This window comes from Gopherus evgoodei, chromosome 2 (genome assembly GCF_007399415.2).
Source record: "Gopherus evgoodei ecotype Sinaloan lineage chromosome 2, rGopEvg1_v1.p, whole genome shotgun sequence".
NCBI lineage: Eukaryota > Metazoa > Chordata > Testudines > Testudinidae > Gopherus > Gopherus evgoodei.
In genome coordinates, this window is record NC_044323.1 from 158,265,627 (window position 1) to 158,290,693 (window position 25,067).

Here is a 25,067-nt window from a genome sequence, read left to right on the forward strand (position 1 = left end):
TTAAAGTCGCATTTTTCAGGAACATAACTACAACGTTAAGTGAGGAGTTACTGTACTTTTATCCTACACCACACAGATTTCACCAGCATTTCTCAAACTGGGGGTCCTGACCCAAAAGGAGGTCACAGGGGGGTTGCAAGCTTATTATAGGGGGTCGTGATATTGCCTGCCTTACTTCTGTGCTGCCTTCTGAGCTGGGTGGCCAGAGAGTGGCAGCTGTTGACAGGGTGCCCAGCTCTGAAGGCAGCACCCTGCCAGCAGCAGCGCAGAAATAAGAGTGGCAATACCATACCATGTCATCCTTACTTCTGTGCTGCTGCCTTCAGAGCTGGGCAGCCGGATAGTGGCAGCTGCTGACCAAGGGCCCAGCTCAGCAGCACAGAAGTAAGGGTGGCAATACCACACCAGGCCATCCATACTTCCACGCTGCTGCTAGTGGCAGCACTGCCTTCAGAATCAGGCTTCCGGCCCGCAGCTGCCACTCTCCGCTCTGAAGGCAGTTGTGCCGCCAGCAGTGTCGCAGAAGTAACGGTGGCAATACCACAACCCCCCTCCAATAACTGTATTACCCACCTTGCCCCTTTTGGGGCAGGACCCCTACAGTTACAACACAGTGAAATATTTAAATATCTGAAATCATGACATTTTTTAAATCCTGTGACCGTGAAATTGACAGGGCCCTAGTCATCATCACCCCCATTTTAACAGACAGGGAAACTGATGCACATAGAGGGGAAGCCACTCATATAAAGTCCCACAGCAAGTTGAGGGCAGAGCTGGGAACAGAACCCAGGCGTCCTGATGCCCAAATCCCCTGCTCTAACCACTGGACCGCACTGCTGCCATGTCGGAGCCCTTCTCTCCTCAGCAATAGAGAATGAGAAAGGAAAACAGCTTGGCAATGAAATGTGCGCTCCTGGAGTACTGAGCCGGCGGGCCCAGCATGTGCCGATCACTCCCACTCACCACTGAAGTTCCCGCTGATCACGTAGGGAATGACCCCATCCGGCCACACCCTCTCATGACGGGAAGTGGCGGCACGGCGGCTTCGAGACTGAGCCTGGCCCCGCCTCCATTGCCTCTTCTGCTGCCTCCTGAACTTCAGGCTGGTGCTGTTGGTGCTGATTCCTGGGGGCATGAGAGCAGCGAAGGCAGGGGGTGTGACCATGGAAGCGTCTCATTTAGTCCTGGTGACCTGACTGTCCCCAGGCCAAATTCCTCCCTGGTGTAACACCACTGACTTCAGTGATGCCAGCGATGGACCTGGCCCAACGAACCCAACACACCAGACCGATCAATAATCCCTGCTCCATTACTTCTGTTCTGGGGGGGATGAATCCAAGGCCCACTTTGAGGGTCATGAGAACAGGGACTACGATGAGACCATTGAGCTCATTTCAGGAATGAGTCTACTTCACACTTCACAGTGGAAAGCCAGGATGTGACCACCCCGCTAGCCCAGATTATAGGCAGGATGGACTAATTACTCGTCTAGCATGGCCTTCACCAAAGCCACCAGTTCTCTACAGCGCCGAGGAGACAGCGGCTTTGGTCCCTCTTGAGCTGGATCGGGACGGGGCAGAGCAGAGGCCAGCTAGTGCCCCCGGGATCTCAAGCGACGTGTGCTTGGCTTGGGAATCACAGCCGTTCCAAAATTTTGCCTGTCTCTGTAAGAAAATGAAATAAAAGCAGCTGTGGCGCACCAAGTTCTTTGTCTCCATATAGTTTGGAATGCTGCCATCAAAGGGCTCATGGAAGATGCTGCCTGTCGGGATGGGCCAGGGTTGCGAAGGGACATGGCGTGGCAAAGGACGCACAGATGGGCCCCCTGGCAAGGAGACAGTGCACAGGGCTTGCTGATTTTGCGATGGACAGTATCCAGGACAGAAACCAAAGAAGAGCGAGTTGCCACCGCCCCCACGTCTGTGGGAAGGGCATAGACACTGGGGTTATGCTGTGTCCCTAGCTCTGCCCTGGGACCCCTGACTGGTTCATAGGAAGAGATTTTTCAAGAGTGACTTTGGGTGCCCAATTCAAGATGCCTTAAAAGGATCATGTCACTAGAGGGCAGGGGCTCTGCACTGTCTGAAAGTCAGGCTCCTTTGGATGGTGTCAGGCCGAGCACCTGAGAACAGACGTATCCCAAGGGCTAATCACTTTACAGAATCTCAGCCAGAATGGACCATGGGGCCCACTTTGCGTGAGGCACGATGGTGCATGAGGTAGGAGAAACGACAGATGGAGAAAACCTGTTAGCTCCCGACTGGTCCATTGCCCCCAGGGCCCATGGCAGGACTGTCTCCTCTATTTCCCAGCACTTTGCCTAGCCCAGCTATTACAGTTCCAAGTAATGGGGCGTCTGCTCTTCTCTTTGGGGAGAGTCTCCCCACAGCCTAATAGATCCCACTGCCAGGGAGACAGCAAAACTTGAGGATAGATCCCCAGGAACTCCAGGGGAATGTGAATGGTTAAACAGCTTCCCTGAGGTGATTATGGGAATTGGCCTTGGTGAGCTGGGGTACCTTTGTCTTATCCCAAACGGACATGCAGCCTGCAAATATTATCAGTGGAGCCACGCCAGAGGTGGCTACCCCCTTTTCAGTCGGTCTCAGGACTAGCAGCTGAGCTAACAGTGGAGCAGCTTGCAGGGCTAATGACCTCTGCCTCTCAGCAGGATGGGTGGTAGGGTCTATCCAATCCTTCAGCGCTGGCCAGGCTGTTCTGTTTATCTTTGGTATGGGGCGGGGAGGATGAAAGAAAGGCAGGAGAAGAGGGCTGGGGAGCCCTGGCGTTAGGGTTGCACCAAATGGCTCCTATGCCCAAGTCACTAGTTAAAGGCTTGTGGTGAACAGAGCTAGAGCAGGAGGGTCTGTGATTTGTATGTGGCACAGAAAGAGACTCCTGGAGACGGCGAAGTGTCCTTCCTACCTGTGGCTCTCAGGGCTAAACCAGCCAGCTCTTTGGGGGCAGGGATTATCCCTTTGTTCTGCGTTCGTACATCACCCAGCACAATGGGTCTTGGTCCAGGGCTGGGCTCCTAGGTGCTATGGATACTACAAACAATCATGATATCAAGCATCTTAAGATGCGGGGGGAAGAGGGGGATGTATTAAATCTACATCTTGCTCCTTTTAAGAGAGCTACAACACAGGCCCCACCACAGGCAACCAGGACATGAATAATAAGCCTCTGTGCTTCCCATCACTCAAGCTCATAGCACTGAGTCAAGATGGGCAAGTGTCGCAATCTCCATTTCCAGACTGAGTGACACAGGTAACATGACTCACCCAACGTCACACAGTATAGCAGTGGCAGAGCCGGGAACTTGGGATCTCCTGACTCTCAGGCCAGTGCCCTACCACAGGGTCAAGCTCTCCCTTCTGACAGCATCCTAAAGCCAGGTATTCCGCAGTAACGAATACTGGGCTAATGATACAGGATGGAGTTTTCAAAGGGGCTTTCAGGGAGCGGGGCTCCCAATTCCCATTGACTTTCCCATCAGGACCGTTTGAAAATTCCAGTCCATGATCCCGTCTTCTCAAGGTGCCCTAGGTCAAGCCATCCCCTGCCCTTTGCTTTGGGGACTCTCCCTCCGTTCCATTATGCAGCATGCCATGCGACACTACCCGCCAGAAATCATTTAGAAAAGTGACCTCAGTGACCACCCCAGCATCAGCGGCTTAGCAGATGGGGGCAGAAACATCCTGCTGCTTTGGGGCTGGGGGGCACTTAGTAATCCTACCAAATAGCAATAATTGTGAAAGACTTTGGCAACCCCACTCTTCTCCAACCCCCCTCGTGTGCGGTGGCATCTAAAGGAAGTACCAGGAAGAGACCAGAGTAAAGAGCTCTGGCAGCTTAACAGTCACTATCGCTCTTAAGGTGCTACTGTACCTGAGGTGTTGGTGGCTGTTTTCTCAAAGGTGCGGCGTTTGAGGTCCACGAGTTGGTCCACTTGGAATAACCTGAGATCCTCCTCGTCCAATGCTATGTCTCCCAGAAAGGCAGCTGGAAAATGGAAAAGGGGACAGGCCAGTTATGGGGCAGAAGTTATCAGGGTTTTAATTCTGCTGCCCTCTGAGGGTAGGCGTTTTATAAGGGGAACACTGGAGTTTGCAGTCATGGGATATTATTCAAGCTGACAGCTTGTGAAGAATCAAGAAAAAGATGAGATACTCAAGGCTGGGTTTTCAAGTGTCCTGGAGCCACTGCTGAGCCAGATTTTCAAAAGAGCTCAGCTCCCATTGCAATGCTTACAGGTGAAATGTCCAAGTACATGGCCTTTTGCAGAACCTATGTCTCACTGAAGGTAGAAAACGGGGACTTTCAGGGTCTCAGTGGTGCACAGGGTTTGTTCTGGCCCTCTGTCACCAGGAAGGCTAAGACCAGCACCTAGCTGCCAGAGCAATCAATGCTCTAGAAACGGGGCTTTGGGGTCTTGGTTCCAGGGTCCCATATGGTACTACAATCATAGCCCAAGTAGAAGGGGCAGGAAAGTGACGGACAGCTGGTGATGACTTGTAGGCATCACAAGACTGCTCTTGTGAGTCTGTCATGGAGTCTTGCTATATTTGGTGTATTTCTCAAGGCACTTTCTGGCCACAGATGAACATGGTTAGGTGAGAATCTCCACTTTCATTTAAAAAAAAAAAAAAAGGGAAGTTTCTAGCATTTATGGTTGCAGAGAAAAGCTTGAAAACAGGACCTGAATGCACTCTAAAGGCCCAGACATAAAGAACTAAAGAAAAATAACCCAACAGTTGCTGGGTTTTTTCCCTCTAAATCTCATGATTTGTAAGCAAGGCCCATGATTTTTGGGACACAACTCATGATTTATAAAGGCTTGACATATGCAATACTGCCAGCATATATTTACTCTCCAGGATTATTAGTTCAGAATATTCCACTGGACCTTCTGAAAAGAACAAAGAGGCAGGGGGCTAAAGACTGGAGATCCAATTCTCTGTTACACCAGCACAACGGGGTGTCAAATGCTACCCTTCGGAACTGGCATCTTACAGCCACTTGGCACTGGTGCAAATGACTGCACAAAGTGGACAGTGCAGGATCAGGCCTCTGGACATGCAGCTCAGAGGGTGCCTCATGGATATAGAGATTCCAGGGCCAGACGGGAACACTGGGATAAATCACAGGGCAGAGAATTCCACCCAGCAGCCCGGTGAGTTAGGAGTCCAGTGCACATGCTCTAGTCTGTTGGATTCTCATTGCCACCAGTAAATCAAGCTCAGATCAACCGTATTTCCTTAGCCGCACAGCAGCTGCAGAGTGCCCTGCAGGTTTGGGTCGGGGCACATTTGCCAGCTCACGAGGGACACTGATAAACATTGTAAACGATTGGAGGGGGAGACAGTATTTGGTGTCCCATGACCTGCCCATGGATTCTCTTGTGCACAGGCACCTCAGCCCATGTCACAATCCCAGATAACCGACCTCAGAAAACACACCACTGGGGCAAAGTGCAGCTCCAGTCCAGGGATAACTAAGACAGATTCTCTCTCTGTTTCTCCTCTTGCCCAGCCTCTCCTGAGTCCCAGGACAGGTAAGGTGAGGAGTTAATCTCCGCCTCAAATGCACCTCCCAAAGAATGCAGCAGGGGTTTCCTCTCCTCTCCCCCTCCTTTTTAAAAATGAAAACACAGTGCGTGCAGGGAAAGCGGCAACGAAGAAGACTGATGGAGATGGAGCACCCACTGGTGCTCTGTGCTCCACCATTGTGTCGGATCACCAGCTCTGCTGGCAGCAGCGATGCTCAGACATCTGGTTTGGAAACAACAGGCCTCCGGACTTTTTTATTAATTATTATTACACAAATTGTTTTAACCCGGAGCTTCTTTTGCACGTTCCCTCTTTGCACCCTCCTTTTTCTTTGTGTCTGCACACACACGCCAGTCTACAGCCAAGGGATACTCAAATAACCTCGGTTTCCTCTGTCAAAGAGAATAGAAACCATATGGTACAACAACTGAGAGATCACTGGTGCAAACACGGCCTCTGCCTCCCTCTTTCCCCACAGCAAGCCTGGATTCAGCTTCTTTGCACGATGGACACTGTGGACAGCAGCACCAGAGTCACAATGGAGGCCCTCAGAGGCTGGGGGTGGGGGCTCTGTGCCTGATTTGCCAGCCTGGGAGGAGAGGCAGTGGGGCTCCAACATTCACAGGGGAGATGGGGCCCAAATTGCAAAGTCTGGATTCAGATTTTAAACACATTTTAAGTTTGGATCTAAGCTTGGGGCTGTCCTGGTATAAAGATTAGTCGCCCAAGTGCATTGTTCAGATCTGTGAACTGATCCAGTGGTTTGGTTCGGGTCCATCAGGAGCTGTGAGCCAACCCCTGAGCTCACGGTGCAGCCCCCATTCAGGCAAATCCCACTACAACCACTGGAAGTCTCGCCTGGGTAAGGAAGGCCCAGAAGATTTGTCCCCATGTGTACAGTGAAATTCACCCCTGAGCAGAGTACCCACAAGGCTAGGCACCACTTTAGTCCTACTTAAGCCCTCAAAATTGGGCCTTTCCTCATATATAGGCCTAGTCCTGGCCCAGTGCACAGTGCGTGTGGGGAATTTGACCCCAGAGAAGACGGAATATCCTGCCTCCTGACTACAAGGGCAATTCTACGGTAGCAAGCTCTCCAAGCATTGCAGTAGAGCTCTGGGTGGTTAAGAATCACACTGCACCATGCAAGCAGATAATGCCAGTCAATTCTCTGTGTAGAACACACCTAGAATGGAGGCCACAGGTATGTGATGGAATGGTCCCAATATGTGACAGCAGAGTTCGGGATGCACAGAATGGGGACACCTAGTGCATGTGATAGGAGAAAAGAGATGAGGGAATCCCAGTATCCAGCTTCTGAAATCCCATTATGACTATTATGTTTATTACAATAGCACCTAGGGACTAACCAAGAATGGGGCCTCATTGTGCTGTGCACGGTCAAACTCAGAGTACCAGGAAGTCCTTGCCCAGAGCAGCCTACAATTTAAATAGACCAGGAGCCAGTTCAGAATTATCCTTCTTGTGTTTAAAACCCTTTTTCCCACTGTTTCACACACCTGGTCAGCCTCTCTGCTCATCTCCTTCCCCTTGCCCAGCTCTGGCCTCCTTCCTAGTCTATCAAACAGACTTGCCTCACAGCCATTTGACCAGATAAAATGTACCCTGGGCTTGCATTTCTGCCCTAGCGAAGCTACCCCAGTGACTTGGCTACTGATAGCTGGAATCACCAGGGTAAACAAAGCCTGCCCTGTATGCTGCATACAGGGGGACCCTGGGAGCAACCTAATCTTGAAAGGATATAACTTGCATTGCTACGGGGGCGGGGCTGGGAAACAGTGCTAAAAGAAACAGGATGGTTTCTGGCCAAAGGAGGCTGAGAAAGAATCCCCCAGACTTAACAATTGGCTTGGCAGATGGCTTTGTCCTCCTCCCTCCATTTCCTTCCCCTGGAAAAGCCATTTAGGCTCTCCTCTTTGCTGCATAGATGGAATCCACATGCAAACCCTGGGGGGCTGCATCTCAGAGAGACACCATCAACACTCAGCCAGCCAGCCCTGGGATGGTGATTCAGCTCAGTGATAGGAATTTGGCACAACCGTCTACCTTGGGGGCCAGACTTTCACTGAAACACCCTGAGAAGGTCTGGGGAGGGTGTTAAAGTCATTTACCTTGTTCCTATAAGAGCCCAGCGTCGAAAGATGGATGTAGATTGCAAGCTCTTTGGGACAGGGACCATCCATCTCTGTGCTCTGTCTTCGCACAGTGCCTGGCACAACGGGCCTGGTCCATGAACAGGGAGCTGCAGACCGCATGAGGCAATGTCTTGCCCTTCCCTCTACAATGCAATCAATGGACAGCCACAGTCCATGTTAGAATTATTGAATGGGAAGGCAGCCAGCGAAGTGGAATGAGGGCTTAGGGAAGTAAGCCACCTCCTCCTGCATTTCTAGCTTACAAAAATTTTCTGGCTCCAAGGGAAAGGTGGAGGAGAGAGTAATAAAAATGAAAACGAAGGTGACAGGATCAGTTAACGCGTAAGGAAAGATGATGCCCAGTCCCTGCTTTGATGCAATTAACATATTTAATTATGTCTTTAATTATGAAAATGAGGCCGGACAATTAGGGTAACTTGAGAAAACCAAAAGCCTTCTGAATATTGGGCTAGAATCAGATCCCAACCCAGAGAGGAATGTGGTACCTGCTCTCTTTTACAATGGCTGAACCAAACCCCCACCTCTGAACAAAACAAGGAGACCTTTGGCTCTAGACTTTGTGGTTCAGGCCTGTCTCTAGTGATCACAGCTTTAATCAGGTGCAGAACAATGATGTTCTACACTACCACGTCTCCACTACCACTTATGTCAGCAAAACTTATGCTGCTCAGGGGTGTGAAAAAACACCCCCCCCCCGGCCGAGTGACATACATTTCTCTGACATAAGTGGCAGTGTGAACAGCGCCATATCGGTGAGAGAGCTTCTCCTGCTGACATAGCTACTGCCGTTCACTGTGGTTTAATTATGTCAACAGGAGAGCTCTCTCCTATTGGCATAGAGCGGCTACATGAGAGATCTTACCACAGCGCAGGTGCTGTAAAGTATCTAGTATCTCAACACACTTCCCCTGGAAGGGTAGGTTTTCTCCCTATTTTACAGCAGAGCAGAACAAGACACACAAGAAGTGACTTGCCAGAGTCACAGAGCAGGCCTGGGGTGAAACTGGGTGAAGAACTCAGGTGTCTGGGCGCCCAGTCTGGCATTTGTCACACTGCCTCATGCAGCTAGAAAAAGGAACCCGGCTATGAATTGTGCAATGTTTGGAATGACTATCCATTTATATGGGCCAGGAGTCAACAGAGTAGTGCAATAAATAATAATAATAATAATAATTACAATATCATAAAAAAGAATCTGGGGAACATGTCAGAACCTGCAACTTCTGCAGGGGAAGATTAGGGATTGCAGGAATTCTGACTCTCAAATAGATTAATGGACGATACCCTCGCTTAGGTAGTGCCAAGAACAGTACAGAAAGGCAAGGGAAAGTAAACTCGCTGAAGGAGGCGCAAGACTGTGAATACAGCCAAGAGATATAAATTAAGAGAATGTCTGGAAGCCTCATGGGGAGACTTATGGTACGTGTAAGACCTGGGTAACAAAATTGCAACGATTTGGAGCCAGATTCTCAGCCTCATTCCACTCTCTCCACTAACTGACAAATAAATACATCTCCTCTGAAAAGTGGCGATGCTTTCAACCGAGCAATGCTGATTTATCGCGGCTAAGGATCTGGCTCATTGAAGCTGGGTGTATCCCTAAATGAAGGTGGCTTTGTGCGTTTTTAAGAGGCAATGTATTTTAATAGCCATGTGGGGGGAGAACACAGTTCTCTGCAGCAAAGGGATCGTTGGTGAAGAGAATCAACACAGACAAATTGCACACTTAGGATTTGGAAAAGTTCCACCACCACCCCCCACCGCGGCAGCAACAAAACAAAAACAGAACATACTGGCCACTGCAACAAGGTGGCAACAATGCCCATGAGAGGAATAGGCACAGTCTAAAATCTGCCCTCTTGACCAAGCTCCTAAGGGCTCCAGCAGGAATGGGAAACCAATAATTATTAGGATATTTTTTAAACATTCAGCAAAAGCAAGGCAGCAAAGTATCACTTGTGAGCTCCTGCCAGCAGCACTTTCAGAGTTCAGCTACACATGTACCAACAAGACTGCAATGCATCCTGGGTAACAATTTCGGCAGGATCGCTGTAAGTCAGGGAACGTGTCAGGGAATGCTGGGGAGAACGATTTTGGCTCTACGTAGACTAGCCCTTTCCTCCCATTGTCACCAGATCAGCTCCAGCCATCAGCGTTTTTACTGGCGTGTTGTCTAACCCTGTTCAGAGCAAGCTAAGTGATGTGAGGGTTAAAACGTCTGTAGTCATTGGCACCACTAGCAGATCCTAAAGGATACTGGGTCCATATAGGGTGTGTATGGACCCAAAGATGCAGAAGTATTTAGACCAAGGAACTAGGAAATCAGGACTCCTGGGTTCTATCCCTGGCTCTGAGAGAGGACTGTGGTCTTGTGCCTAGAGCAGCTAAGTGGAAATCAGGACATCTGGGTTCCTTTGGCTGGCAGCAAGTGGTGTTTAGTGAGGTACAGGAGGCGACTGGGTGTCCGGACTCCTGGGCTCTACTCCCAGGATGCTATTGACTTGCTGAGTACCCTTCGGCTAGGGCCAAAGCCTGCTCCTGTTAAAGCCAATGAGCAGGGTGGATTAAAAAAAAAATTGGATTTTTTTGATAAAATGCTTTTTGAGGAAAAAAACCTCTATCTAAAGATAGTTTTAATTAAGATACATTATAGCTCAGATATCTCATCATGGAGTAGGGATTATAAATTCTAATTTGATAGTACGAGACTATATATTCAGGTAATGTTTAAGAAAAGTTTTGTAAATGAGTTCCAATAGTTCATGGATTAGGGACCCAGTTTTATGGGGTTCCATGGGCTTCTGTATAGATTATTTAGGTTAATCTTTCTATCTACCCAATGGGACTCAGTGCTCAGTCTAGAAGATACCATCAGAGATGCTTAGTTTTGCAGTTCTTAAACTGTGGATTTGTGTCTCCAGAGGTAACATGCTTGTTAACAGCAAAAAGGGTTTTAAATAAATATATATGTAGAGGTGAGAAATAACAGACCTCAACCCTATTGTCCCTCTGCAAATTTGTGTACACAGAGTCAATCCCCTACCTCTCCCTAAAACTGCCAAGTTTCAAAAAGTTCAATGACTAGAGGATTGTTGGGGGCAGAATCAGGACTGGCACTAGGGGTTTGAGCGCCCTAGGTGCACGGCCATTTCGCCGCCCCGTGCGCTGGTCCTCCGGCTCCGCAGTCCTGCCTGCGGACGGTCGGCTGCTCCCGCGGCTCCGGTGGAGCTGCCACAGTCGTGTCTGCGGGAGGTCCACCGCAGCCGTGCGAGCAGCCGACCGTCTGCAGGCACGACTGCGGCAGCTCCACCGGAGCCACAGACCAGCGGACCCTCCGCAAGCATCACTGCGGCAGCTCCACCGCAGCCGCCTACCGCCCCCTCTGGCAAAATGCCACCCCCTAATAATGCTGGCGCCCTAGGCGATTGCCTAAGCCGCCTAAATGCAAGCGCCGGCCCTGGGCGGAATAGATGTGGACAAGTAGAAGTCTGGAAATAAATGTGAGACACGAGGGACATATGCTTGTTTTGTTAAAATATTATATGTTTGCTGTTGAAGAAAAAAGTCCAGAATACATAATGTTGTTGTTTTAGTTAAATAAAGCAATTTAAATGTCTGTCTGGTGATCTTCTCCTCCTAATACAGCACGGCAAGAAAATTCTCCAAATATTAATGATTAACCTGTTGAATTGGAGATAGTTCACCTCCCAGTGACTTCATAAGTATCTGCTTCAATTACCTTTGGTAAATGAAATAACCAAACAATCATTCATTTTCAGATATAGCTGTAAAACTAATCTGAAAAGTTTTCAGAATAAATCACTGTTTAAAAATGTATAGTGTGTATCTTCTAAAAATGAAACCTACATCTATCTCTGAATTGTGAAGAAACTGTATTAAGGTTACAACCAACAAGAATGCACTTTTATGTAGAAAACCATGATTAAATCGAGTCTTCCTGACTAGGGATTTAAATAATGATTTAAATCAAATCCATCCTGCCAATGAGAGTTTTACCATTGTCTCAACAGGTGCAGGATTAACATCCCAACTCACTTACTTCCCTGTGCCATCTCTTTCCTTCATCTGCAAAGTGGGTTATGATGATACTCATCTATCCTGCAGAGGGTTGTGGGATTGAATTAATTACTGTTTGCAAAGTGCTTTGAGATGGGTAGAGGGCAGGGGCAGCTCTAGACATTTCGCCGCCCCAAGCACGGGGCGCTCTGCCGGTCGCTGGTCCACGACTCCGGTGGACCTCCCACAGGCGTGCCGCCCCAAGCACGCGCTTGGTGAGCTGGGGCCTGGAGCCGCCCCTGGTAGAGGGATACTGTCACACAGGGCTAAAGGGGTATTAGAAACTAACACAGCTGGTTATGGCAAAGATTTTCCAAGAAAAACTTCATAACAAAATAAAACTTTTTTTTTAAATTTCATAAATGTTTTTCAGTTTTTAATCGTTTTCAACATCCAATAGATATAATTTTTTCATTGAGAAAATATCACAAAAACCAAACTTTTTTTCTATTTAAAAAAGGCAATTTTCATCAAAAATCTTTTTTCAAGCAAAAGATTTCAACTAATGCCATAAAATGATCCACTGGAGTTTCCCCAGCCGCCTCACACATAGCAGAGTGAAGGAGCTAAAGGAGTGTTCAAAAAAAGAGAGATTCCCAAGACACTTTTAATTTCTCTTAGAGCATTGGCTGTAATTGATACAATGTTGTTGTGACTTGTTTATTCCCAATTAGCATAATGGCTGGTGCTGTCTGATGTTTGTAGTTCACTGGTGATAGCAGATTAGCAAGCAGAGTGCTCTGTGTAAATTACCCTCTCTGCAATGCAAGAAGGAAGTGGAGAATTTTAACAGCCTTCAACCAGTACTAGACCCCAACCAAAGCTCAGGCAGATGGCGGGACATGGCAGTACAGACTGTGGGGTCCCAAGCAAGAGCTGCCAGAAGGGAAGGGAAAACTGGTCTCTGGGCCAGCTCCTCCAATTATCCTGCTGTCAGATGGAGGAAACTAGTTTAGCGCACAGGTTGCAAGTCTCTGTGGGGCTTCAAGTAGAGACTTGTGTCTGAACAAACAGGCAATGGGCTTCAGCCAATTATCCAATGTCTCAGTATGCTGTTGACGGGGCCAAACTCACAATTTTCTCCTGAGCCTTGTGACATTTGGTGGGGTTTTTTTAGTCCTAGCTCCTGGAGTCATGTGAATCCCTGAGAATGGCAGTTTCCATTTAAAAAAAAAATACTTTTCTAGCCATCATGATTGTGGAAATGAGCTTGAGAATGTGACACTTCTCTCCGCCAAACACTCAAAAGCCAGAAGGCAAATAAAAAAAGAGCCCCAAATTCATAAAAAATCTCATGATTTTTAAAGACAATCTCCTGATTTGTGGGGGCCATCACTGACTCCTGAGTTTTTAACGTTTAGGGCTGGCAATACTGCTTCTACAGTCCCTCAGAGGCCCCTCTCAAGAGTGGGGTTTGCGCTGTGCAAGGCACTGTACAAACACATACGAAAACAAGGGACCTGATCCATTGTTGCCCTGCACCGTTTGGAGGCGTTGTATGAATGAGGCTAACATGTGCAGCAGAAAGGAGAGACGGTGTGGCCTAGTGGGTAGAGCACTAGCTGGTGAATTAGGAGACCAGAGATCTATCCGTGGTTCTGCTTCTGACTTGCTGCATAACCCTGGGCAAGTCCTCTCACCTTTCACCCTTTGTCTGTCTTGTGAATTTAGACTATAAACTCTTCTGGGTGAGGGTTTCTCACCAGGTGTTTGTACAGTGCCCAGGGCCGGCTCCAGTTTTTTTGCTGCCCCAAGTGGTGAGGAAGAAAAAAAAAAGATTGAGCTGCTGCCGAAGAGGAAGAGACGGACTGAGGGACTTCCTGCAAGACTAAAGCGGAGCGCTTGAGCTCTTGCCGGTGCCTGGAGCTGGTCCCGACAGCACCTATAACAATGGTGTCCTAATCTTGGTTCTGGTTCTAGACCAGAGGTAGTCAATTATTTTTGTCTAGGTCCAAATTTCTTGGTCATGGTATAGTCAAGGTCCAGAATCCAGAGAAAATAATAAAAAGCAACCACAATAATGATAATACTAATAATGAGTAAATAAAAAGATTTCGAGGTCCATTCAAAAGCATCTGATGATCTGGATTTGGCCAATGGTCCACTTATTGACCATCCTGGCTCTAGACGCTACTGCTATATTAATAATCTATTTTAGGGTTTTATACTGCCACCCATCACCACAGTATCTGAACACAAGCAATAATAATGGCAGCAGGTTACACTCACTTTGCATTCATGTACATGACGCCACGAGACGCAAGGCACAGGTGGATCAGACCCATGGCCCCTGCCCGGAAGAATTTACAATATAATTCATAAGCTACAACCATACGCTCAGCCACCGACAATGAACCATGTTGTTTTACCCTCTGATGTGTCCCCATGTGAACCAGTGGAGCTATTTCAAGACAGACAAGCTGAGATAGGCCTGTGTTCAACCATTCCTGGGCAGGTTTGTGAATGGCCTGCCTATTTCTCCAAACTGATCTTACATGGACATGTTGATTTGTTGTTTTTTTGGTCTGGTGACAAAGTTGCTCCATATGCTGAGTATACACTGTAAATCACAACAGCTGGGCTGCTTTATATTTGCTAATGATCTCCCTGGGAACAAGACAGCATAATCTGCTAGAAGTCTCTGAGGCGGCTTATAAAAGTCAGGTGTGCAGGAGATACCTGGCTATGAACAGAAAAGGTTGCTCACATTTTTGCAGGAAGACAGTTGTAGGCAGATGGTTACGTGAATGGCAGCCCTGGGAGATGTAACACTTTAATTTTAAGCATCATGCACTCAAATACACATATTAGTCTCAGGGGAATAGTGATCAAATGTGGGGGCTTTTAACCTGTAGGACACACCCAGCTCAGACCAATAGTCACTGAAAGTTACCACTGTGGTCAGATGTTTGGCTGCAGGTGTGTGTTCTCACTGTGTGCTGTCCCAGCTCTGCACATACAGTTGGCACAGCAGACCTCGATCAAACTGCCCAATGACCACAAGATCCGTTAAGGGACGAAGGCACCCGGCCAGGTTTATTGTCGACAAAGCACGGTAATAGCACCTGGCAGACTCTACAAGGACACTAAGACAAGAATGCCCATGACAATGGATGCAGCTCAGTCAGTGGCAGGACTTTCCACTGCCCCTCACCCTGGCCAAAGATACTCCCTCTGAGATATATCTTGTACCCCGATACAAACATTTTAGTACCACCCTTCTAACATAGTTACTGCCCCCTGATGTGGCTAGTTATCACCTTCTACATATTGATTCAATTTAAACATTTTTATTACGTACTGTCATCCTGACCTCAGCTTTTAGGAGAGGTCAGTGTGTTTCTGTTGTGCTTGGAGAATGTGTTTGCATCAGTACTCTGTGACTAGCACTTCTTAAGAGTGCGTATTTCTGCAATATCAGCCCTGTTCTTGCCAGATTCTGTGAGCAGCTCCTGCCTCGTACCAGACTTCTTGATACAAGGGCTTATGTCTCAGGCTCTCTTCCTACTACAACCACCATCCTCCTCGGTAACAAATGGACTGAGACTTCCCCTTCTTTGAACAGGGACAGGGAGGTGAGATATTGGATGTCCAGCTTGAAGGCATCAAAAGGGGGCCTGGTTTTCAAATGGTGGGTCCCCAGCACTATCTGAAAATCAGACCTTTTTGAGGAGTCTAAAGCCAGCCTGCCACAAACTGAGCACCTCCAAGTCACCAGGCACTTTTTAACCACGTGGCCAAACAGTGCTACCTGTGCAGAAGTGCAAAACGTGGCTATTACCATGTGAAAGGTGCTGGTTGGGAGGTCTCCGTCCACTTCACCAAACAATTGCCTACCTCACAAATAAACACCCCTGCAGGCTAGCAATTAACAATATATTGGGGAAGTCCCAGCTCACAGGCCAAGGACCAGCTGGATCAGCCAGACTGAAATCCCTTCTCACGGATGCACCTTGGCAGGCCAGTGTGGAAAGGAAGGTGGCCCTGATGCTGCCCATGCTGTACTTGCTCGAGCAATAATTAAAGGCGCTCATTCGCCATGACTGTCAGCCTGGTACCTATCAAGAGCACTGAATACACAAGACAAAATAAAGAAGTAGGTGGTCTGGTCTGCACGTTTTACCAGTAAAACTTGCCTCACTTCAACACATCTTTGCATGTGTCCACACTCAATTTTGCATTCTGTCGGTAAAACCCCAACTTTCTGTGGATCATGGTAAGCCAACTCCATGGACAACACAAACCATCTAACAGCCCTATTGCAGAGGTATCATGGCTGAGTGGATGCTGCATTCACTGTTCTGCTGTCAACAGTCCTCCAGCAGCAGTCCCACAATGGCCCTGTCCCTGCGATGGTGACAGCTCTGGTCACAATTCTGAACTCTGCTGCCCAGGAGTTGCAGGGACCGGAAGTCTGCCCATCACCTTTAAAATCTCTACTGTGTTTTTGAAATGCCTCTCTACCCGCTAGTCCACCTTGGTGAGCACACAGGTATGGCTCCATGTAAAGCTCCAGATGAACCTGGTGTGGCTGCCTGGTACAGGAAAGAAGCCTTGGATTTCCTCAGCCTGTGGGGAGGAGGATCAGTTGAAGCCCAGCTACAGAATAACTCCAGAAATGTCTATTCGGACATTGGAGGGGAGTGACTTTTTTTTTTTTTTTTTTTTTTTACTGTATTGCTATTCTGGTACAACTCTAGTATGGATAGAGTTATTCCACTAAAAATGCTTTTTACCAGGCTAGCTTATTCCCCTTTCCATACCGCTGTACCAGTATAAGCACCTTTATACCAGTGGAATCGCATTCACCCTAATCTCTAGCTATACCCGGACAGCAGAGTGCTACAACTTGTGTGCGCAGACAAGGTCTGACTTTGAGCAGTAGTCCTATTGATGGCAACACACGTGCTTAAGCACCTTGCTGAATTGGGCCTCTCTCTTCACAGGAATTACAGCGTTGTCTTCAAAGGCTCTTTCCAAGCGCCAAAGTGTGACGTTGTCTGCCTGTGCAGTCTCATCTCAGAGTCTTTAGGAATGAGCTTCAGTCAAGTACGTGATTAAGAGACTCAAATCCCAGGACAGAGGGGTTCTGGTTCTGGTATTGCCCGCCCGCAATGGGCTCCCTCAAATTCTTCTCAAGGTTTGATGTTTTCTTGCTCCTGTTGTGTGTTTCCAACCCAAGGTCTACAAAATAACGCAGCAAAACAGTAAAAGTGAGGCCTGGCTAATTAGGGATATATATAGTGAGCTGATGGGATAGAAAATAAACCCTGTTATTCCCAGAGCTGGTGCTTCCTCCTTACTGTGGTCTGACATGTACTGTTCTCCAGAAACTCCCAGGGGCCTCTGCCCAGCCCTGCATTCACTGTTATTCAGAATCCACTGGGGCTCCTGCCAAACCCAGTGCCACATTCACTGTTACCCAAAGACCCCGGGGGCTCCTGCCCAGCCCCAGACATGCATTTGATTGAAGTCCCTGGGGTCGCTCCTCAGACCCTGTGCTGTGTTCTCTCTTACCCTCTTAGTGACCCTCCAAATACCATAGCCTAGGCCAGGGGCAGGCAACCTATGGCACGGATGCCGAAGGCGGCACGCAAGCTGATTTTCAGTGGCATTCACACTGTCTGGGTCCTGGCCACTGGTCAGGGGGGGCTCTGCATTTTAATTTAATTTTGAATGAAGCTTCTTAAACATTTTAAAAACTTTATTTACTTTACATACAATAGTTCAGTTACCGGTATATATTACAGACTTATAGAAAGAGACCTTCTAAAAACATTAAAATGTATTACTGGTGAAACCTTAAATTAGAGTGAATAAATGAAGACTCGGCACAACACTTCTGAAAGGTTGCTGACCTCTGGCCTAGGCCCTGCTCTCCATCACATCAGAGATGTCACCACCTGGTCACGATCCCTATAACCACTAAGCCCTGGATTGGGTGAGCAGAGATCACCGCTCTTCAGCTGCCAAGCCGTCCTCCTTCAGTGGGTGCCCGGGCTCCACAAGGGTCTCCTGTTCCCACAAAGCAAGAGACACGTGGGCTGTGATTTGAACCCTGGCCTCACACTAAAGGTCTCAGAGCAATAAGCCAGAAGGCCAGGGCTTGGCATAACCCGTTATGTCCTTTTGTACCTTTTCCTCAGGGAAAAGTCCTGTAGAATTTAAGAGAGATGAAAGCAACAGGGTTCTATTACAACGACCTATCTGGCCAGATCTTCAGCTGGTATAAAAAGCGTCGCTGCAGAGGTCAAGGAGACCATGAGCTAAGGATCTGGTCCACGGAATGTAACAAAGGGACTGGGTGAGGTTGCACTCTATAGCAGGGATACAATTCTCTACTCAGGGCTTAGCTACACTCGAAACGCCAAGGCACTGCCGCGGGAGCGCTCCCGCGGCAGCGCTTTGAAGTGCGAGTGTGGTCGCGGTGTCAGCACTGGGAGAGAGCTCTCCCTGTGCTGCAGGTACTCCACCTCCCCGTGGGGATTAGCTTGCAGTGCTCCCAGCGTTGGGGCACTGTTTACACTGAGGCTTTGCAGCGCTGTAACTTGCTGCGCTCAGGGGTGTGTTTTTTCACACCCCTGAGTGAGAAAGTTGCAGCGCTGTAAAGCGCCAGTGTAGCCAAGGCCTGAGTTCTACAGGGTGGTGCAAAGACCCTGCAGAGAGTTGATGAGCCATTGTGAAAGGAGCACAGCTTTTCTGTACGGGCGGGGATGTGTACTAGTGCCGCTCCCCTCGGGGCTGCCCATCTGCTTAAACAGCTGGGCTAGTCCGCACAGAGCTTAGAAAAATCCCTTGCTTAAGTTTCCGACTCACTTTTGTTACTGTAAATTCCAGTGCTGTAAAGGGGAGAGATGCCGGGGAAGGGGAGAAGTGGGAGGGTTACTGGGGGAGAGGGACAGACAGCTCAGCCTCAGATTTTGCTGTGCAGTGGCCTGTCTACACTTGGGGAAGCAAGCGTTGTGTGTCACTGAGCATTAGAAAACTGCTGAGCAAGCAGCCTTAGAGGTCTGCATGCTGAATTGAGCAGGGAGTAGGAGCTGGCTTGCTGTGGAAAGCTCAAACATAGAGGCCCCAGGCAAGGCCAGGTAGGGGTACAGGCACCTAAGCAGTTAGCAATAGTCGCAAGGGTGCCAGGAAAGCTAGGAGCTGTAGGACAGTCAACCCTGTCTCAGTTACGTGTCTGGAGCATCCCAGACAGTCACAGCCATTACTAATGTGCTCCTACTCTTGGCCCCAGGATGCAATCTGCATTGGGATTACCAGAGGTCTTTTCCTTTGGCTATCACAGGTCCCAGATAGCTTCACACAAGCTCTATACATGCAGCCCAATGACAATGCAGCCACCTCTGGGGAGGAGAGCAGCAGTCAGATACACAGCACCATGCAAACCAGTGCAAAGGGAGAAATTTTGGTCAAGGGCCTCAGGACAAAGCCCTGCTCTCATGTCAGTGCTGTTGGATCTGTAACATTCACACAGGGCAGACTGGAAGCAAGTTTACCAAGGTCTCAGCTACAACAGTGGGGCACTCTGGAGGGAGAGATCGAGTGCTGGGTTCCCTCAGCAGCACAGAGAACAGCTGACTGCATCAAGGTCATCAGCCTTTCCAGTGAGCTGAAGCAAAATACAGATGGCCTGCAAGTGTCTCGGAATGCTGCCAGCCAGCACCAGAAACCACTCATTTTCTTCGCTGGAAAAAGAGAAGTGCCTCGGGGTTTCAGAGGGATCTTTAGCCTTTAATCCCACTCCCCTCCTGACACTCCATTTCATTCACAAAGGAGCTGGGTGCTTCAGTCCAGGTTTATCTCCACTTGGCTCTGCCAGTGGCTGTTTTGTCTCTTTCAGAAATGGGGTCTTATCTGGGTGAGACCGGGTTCAACCCAAGCAAGTGTGTGGAGGGCAGAACACACACAGGTAGACAAAATAACAGCTCAGCAGATCTGGCCTGGGCTGCAGCCAGAGGAGGGAGAGAACACAGCAATCCTGAACAGGTGCAAGTTCAAGGGCAGCTGCTCGGTGCTGATGTGTTTTCCTCTTCGACCTAGTTTCCATCTACAGTAGCTGAGTGGGGTAGAGGAGGAAAAGGAAAAAAATTGTGAAAAGAAGGGGGATGCTAAGCGGAAAAGAGCCTTTCCTAACAGCATAGCAATGAGCTCTCTAGCTGTTTCGCAAGCACTCCCTGCTTCCAGTGTAGTGATCGGCACAAGGTGCTTTCATCTTGATTAACTGAAAGCCCCTCTCTCCTCATGCTGTACCATGGCAGCTGAGTTCCTCCCTCAGCAGCACTGGAATTAATGCTCTGATTATCTGGGGGACAGGATGCAGGGCATCCATAGTGAAGGGATTATGCAATTTGATTCCTCTACTGGCTTTTCAAAGCCAAAATGGCACATCAACTTCTGTGCCGCTTGCCCTCTTGGGCTATTGCTAGGGTGGGAGGGGACAGGGGAGTGGGAATCTAGGGCAGGGGTAGGCAACCTATGGCTGGGTGCCAAAGGTGGCACACGAGCAGATTTTCAGTGGAACTCACATTGCCCAGGTCCTGGCCACCGGTCTCAGGGACTCTGCATTTTAATTTAATTTTAAATGAAGCTTCTTAAACATTTTAGAAACCTTTTTACTTTTCATACAACAACAGTTTAGTTATATATTATAGACTTGCAGAAAGGAGACCTTCTTAAAATGTTAACATGTATTATTGGCACGTGAAATCTTAAATTAGGGTGAATAAATGAAGACTCAGCACTCCACTTCCGAAAGGCTGCCGACCCCTGGTCTAGGGGTTCAGGATGGATCTTACATTGGACGTAATCATTGCTGACAGTAATACAATAACCTAGAGATGACAGATTGATACTATAGGCCTGACATCCAGAGCTCCCATTGACTTCAATTGGAATGGTGAGGGCTCAGTACCGCTAACAATCAGGCCTTCTATCTGGGGGTAGACAGATCGTGGGGATGGGTCGTACAGAAACCCAACGGAGAGATAACTTTGAGGGGGAGCTACCTGGGGCTGGATCTTTTTATTGGTACCGTACAGGTGAAGAAGCACAATGAAGCCCTAGTCCCTGACTAGGGCCTGTAGGTGCTACCCTGATACAACTACAGTAGAACCTCAGAGTTACAAATACAAGTTATGAACTGACCAGTGAACCACACACCTCACTTGGAACTGGAAGTACGCAATCAGGTAGCAGCAGAGACAAAAAACAAAACAACAATAAAAGCAAACAGTACAGTACTGTGCTAAATGTAAACTATTAAAAAACAAACAAAGGAAAAGCAGCATTTTTCTTCAGCATAGTGAAGTTTCAAAGCTGTATGAAGTCAATATTTAGTTGTAAACTTTTGACAGAACAAACATAACGTTTTGTTCAGAGTTATGAACATCTCAGGGTTACTAACACCTTCATTCCCAGGGTGTTTGTAACTCTGTGGTTCTACTGCTAATGATAGACAGAAAGGGATTTTTTTAGAATAGTTGTAGATGGACTCAGAGCATTGGATGGGCTCATTTTATAAGCCGAAAACAAAAACAAACAAACAAACAATTGGGAGTGGCCATGAAGAATCCAATGGGTTTCACATTCTTCCTTAATTCATAACGAAATCTCACATACACACACACACACATACACACACACAGTCTTTTATCTTGTTCACTGTCACATAGTCTCAGTCTCTGAAAATCAGACCCACATGTCTCAGGTCAGGCACCTAGCATACATCCAATGTAGTGGCTACTTTTGAATATTTTGTCTTTAAACCCTCCGTGCCTCAGTTTCCCCATCCGTGATTCCGGGATAATACTGACCTACACCCCTCCCACCCCCAAATGAATTAAATCAGTTCCTATTTCTGAAAGGCTTAGGATACAATTCTCCTCTGGGCAGAGGGCCAACTCAAAGTCTATGCCCTCATTAAGCCCTATTCAGACTGAAGCACAAGGTCTGTGTGCTTAAACTCAGGTGAGATTTGAGTAGTGCATGGGCCATGTGCATGAGTTCCTCATGGGGAAGGTACTAGAGAGCTGCTAAGTATCAGCGTTATTGTGAATGGGTCACACTGAGGTGCTGCTGTGTCAGAAGTGCTGGGAATTCTCACTGAGGCAAAAGAACTTAGTTGACCGGATTTTTCCAAGGGCTGGAAGATAACTTAAATACTCAGCTGCTTGACGTTGTCTCGCTCACTCTTTTACTTCTTGGAATGCTGATGTAATCCCAGGGCTGAGCTTTGTACAAACAAGGTTCTTATTATGACACAAGCCAGTCCCTGGAGTATTCAGTCCCTGAACTGCAAGAGGCATGCTCCTTTAATAAACAGAAAGCTCATTCTCTCTCTGTCACCCTTCTAATCCCCAACTCCCTACCTCAGCACCCTACCATGTTAAAAGATCTCCAGCAGCCCCAGATGGTTTGTTTTGGCAAACCAAAGAGTCTGGTAGCTCGGTAGCCTTCCAGTAGCTCCTCAAAGCTAGAAATATCCTGCAGGAATGATAAAATTGTACTGCTCTGTCAAAAGAATAGTCTTTCCCAAATCATTTGCAGCAGTCACTTCAGGATGAGTTAGTTAGACCCCACATCCACACAGGCTGGGCTGGCGGAATAGCAGGAGAATGGGGAGGAGCAATGGGGCTGTGTGCACGCACACAAAAAGTGAACGGTGTTCTTGTGAGCAAGCAAGAGCAAACATGGATTGGGGGAATGATAGTGGCAAAGGAGGGTCATGCAGATGAACAGAAGCAGATCACATCTCAACTCAACCTGGGTGAACTGAACTTCTGTGCTGAACCAGATCAAGTCCTTTGCACCACTTCTGTCCCACTTAAGCTCTCAAAATAGCATCCATTTGCAACACACTCTGGGTAGACGCCCCAAGAGAATATGGCTCCTATTCCAAATTAGGGTGTCAAACAATTTTTAAAAATTAATCACCATTAATCAGTTAATCACAATAAATTTAATACCAACTTAAATTTATTATAAATATTTTGGATGTTTTTCTACATTTGCAAATATATTGATTTCAATTACAATGCAGAATACTAAGTGTTGAGTGCTCACTTTATATTATTATTTTTTAATTACAAATATTTGCACTGTAAAAAAAGTGCAATCTATAAGTTGAAGCAAGAAGGAGCATACAAATATTTAACATACCTGGCATGTAAATACCTTGGAACGCTCACTAAAACAGTGCCACACGAATGCGTGTTCTCACTTTCAGGTGACATTGTAAACTAGTAGCAGGCAGCATTATCTCCTATAAATGTAAACAAATGTCTTTGTCTTAGCCATTAGCTGAACAAGAAGTAGGACTGAGTGGACTTGTAGGCGCTAAAGTTTTACACTGTTTGGTTTTTGAGGGCAGTTATGTAAAAAAATTAATAATTCTCCATTTGTAAGTTTCACTTTCATGATAAAGAGATTGCACTACAGTACTTGCATGAAGTGAATTGAAAAATACTATTTCTTTTATCTTTTTTATAGTGCAAATATTTGTAATAAAATAATGTAAAGTGAGCACTGTACACTTTGTATGCTATGTTGTAATTGAAATAGATATATATGAAAATGTAGAAAAACATCCAAAAATATTTATCATAAATTGAAATGGGTATTCTGCTATTGTTTAGCAGTGCAATTAAAATGTGATTAATCATGATTGATTTTTTAATTGAGTTCATTTGTTTTGAGTTAACTATGATTAATTGAAAGCCCCATTCCAAATGTATTCTCAATACCAGTGAACTGCAATTTAAGAATGAAAAGGGGGCAACAGAATCAAAACATGGTCACAAGATGCAAGAACGATTCAGGGGCGTTCTCATGCCCATGCTATACATAAGGTCAGACTAGATTGGGTGAGCAAACTACAGCCTGGCGGCCACATTCACCCCTCCAGATGTTTTAATCTGGCCCCTGAGCTCCTGCCGGGGAGCAGGGTCTGGGGCTTGCCCCGCTCTGGCGCTCCAACTGGGGAGTGGGGTCAGGGGCTTGCCCCACTTCGCGCGGCTCCCGGAAGCAGTGGCATGTCCGACCTCCAGCTCCTATGCGTAGGGGCAGCCAGGGGGCTCCATACCCAGGAACCGCAGCCAATGGGAGCTGCAGGGCAGCGCCTGCAGACAGGACAGTGCACAGAGCCGCCTGGCTGCGCTTCCATGTAGAAGCTGGAGCGGGGACATGCAGCTGCTTCTGGGAGCTGCTTGAGGTAAGCACTGCCCGGAGCATGCACCCCGTACCCCCTCCCATGCCCAACCCCCTGCCCCAGCCCTGATCCCCCTCTTGCCCTCCGAACCCCTCAGTCCCAGCCTGGAGCACCCTCCTGCACCCCCACCCCCTCATCCCTAGTCCCACCCCGGAGCCTGCACCCCTAGCCGGAGTTCTCAACCCTTCCTGCACCCCCACCCCTAATTTTGTGAGCATTCATGGCCCGCCATACAATTTCCATACCCAAATGTAGTCCTCAGGCCAAAAAGTTTGCCCACCCTTGGACTAGGTGATCACAATGGTCCTTTCTGGCCTTAAACCCTCCAGACAAGGATAAAAGGAAAGAAAAACAAAGAAGAAACCACAGTGGGCATTTTCTACAGAGGACCAAAGCTGGGAAAGAGAGACAAAGCAAACAGAACCCCCAGGCCAACTCTCCAGATACTTAAAACTGCAGGACGCCACACAGGAGAGACTTTTACTATCCAGACGTCTGTGGGATAATAAACACAGCTGGGCACATACCACCAAACAGATTCCCAGGGAATGGAGAGGAGACAGTTTTATGCTCTAGAAAGTCTTAGCCAGAGGAAAGGCTATCTCTGATCGACTGCCAATGTAATACCATGACGCTGGGTCCGTTGTTGGTATCAGGGATTGAACCTGAGCCCTCTGGCTTTATGTGCACGAACAGGTGACCAGACAGCAAGTGTGAAAAGTCGTGACAGGAGGGGGGGTGTAATAGGAGCCTATATTAGAAAAAGACCCAAAAAATCGGGACTGTCCCTATAAAATCGGGACATCTGGTCACCCTATGCATGAACCTCTACTGCCTGAGTCAAAAGACGCAGCCCTGCAGCACCAGTTCACGTAAGGCTGGCCTACGTTACCATGCAAGTTAATGTAACCTACGTCAATTAAGGTGGTGAAAACAACACCCTCCCGAGCAACGTAAGTTACATCGACTTAAAGTGCTGTCCAGATGCTCTCCTGCCAATATAGCTCCTCGCCAGATGCGCTACATCGGGAGGTTTCAAACAAGTCC

General features: G+C 47.8%; 1 protein-coding gene across 5 annotated transcripts in view; it reads right to left on the reverse strand.

Moving 5' to 3' along the window:
* Window positions 1–25,067, reverse strand: part of BMP1 (bone morphogenetic protein 1) — an 85,684-nt gene that overhangs the window by 46,136 nt on the left and 14,481 nt on the right. For 4 of the 5 annotated variants that reach the window (XM_030552100.1, XM_030552097.1, XM_030552095.1 and 1 more), the window contains exons 2-3: window positions 3,895–4,008; window positions 967–1,128 (exon numbers count right to left, since the gene is read on the reverse strand). Coding sequence is in view for 4 of the 5 variants with exons in the window: in XM_030552097.1 (XP_030407957.1) it covers window positions 967–1,128; window positions 3,895–4,008 (276 nt within the window). In the remaining variant the exon portion in view is untranslated. Of the gene's footprint in view, window positions 1–966; window positions 1,129–3,894; window positions 4,009–22,972; window positions 23,087–25,067 lie in introns of those variants that run through there. The other variant, XM_030552098.1, reaches the window with a different exon arrangement.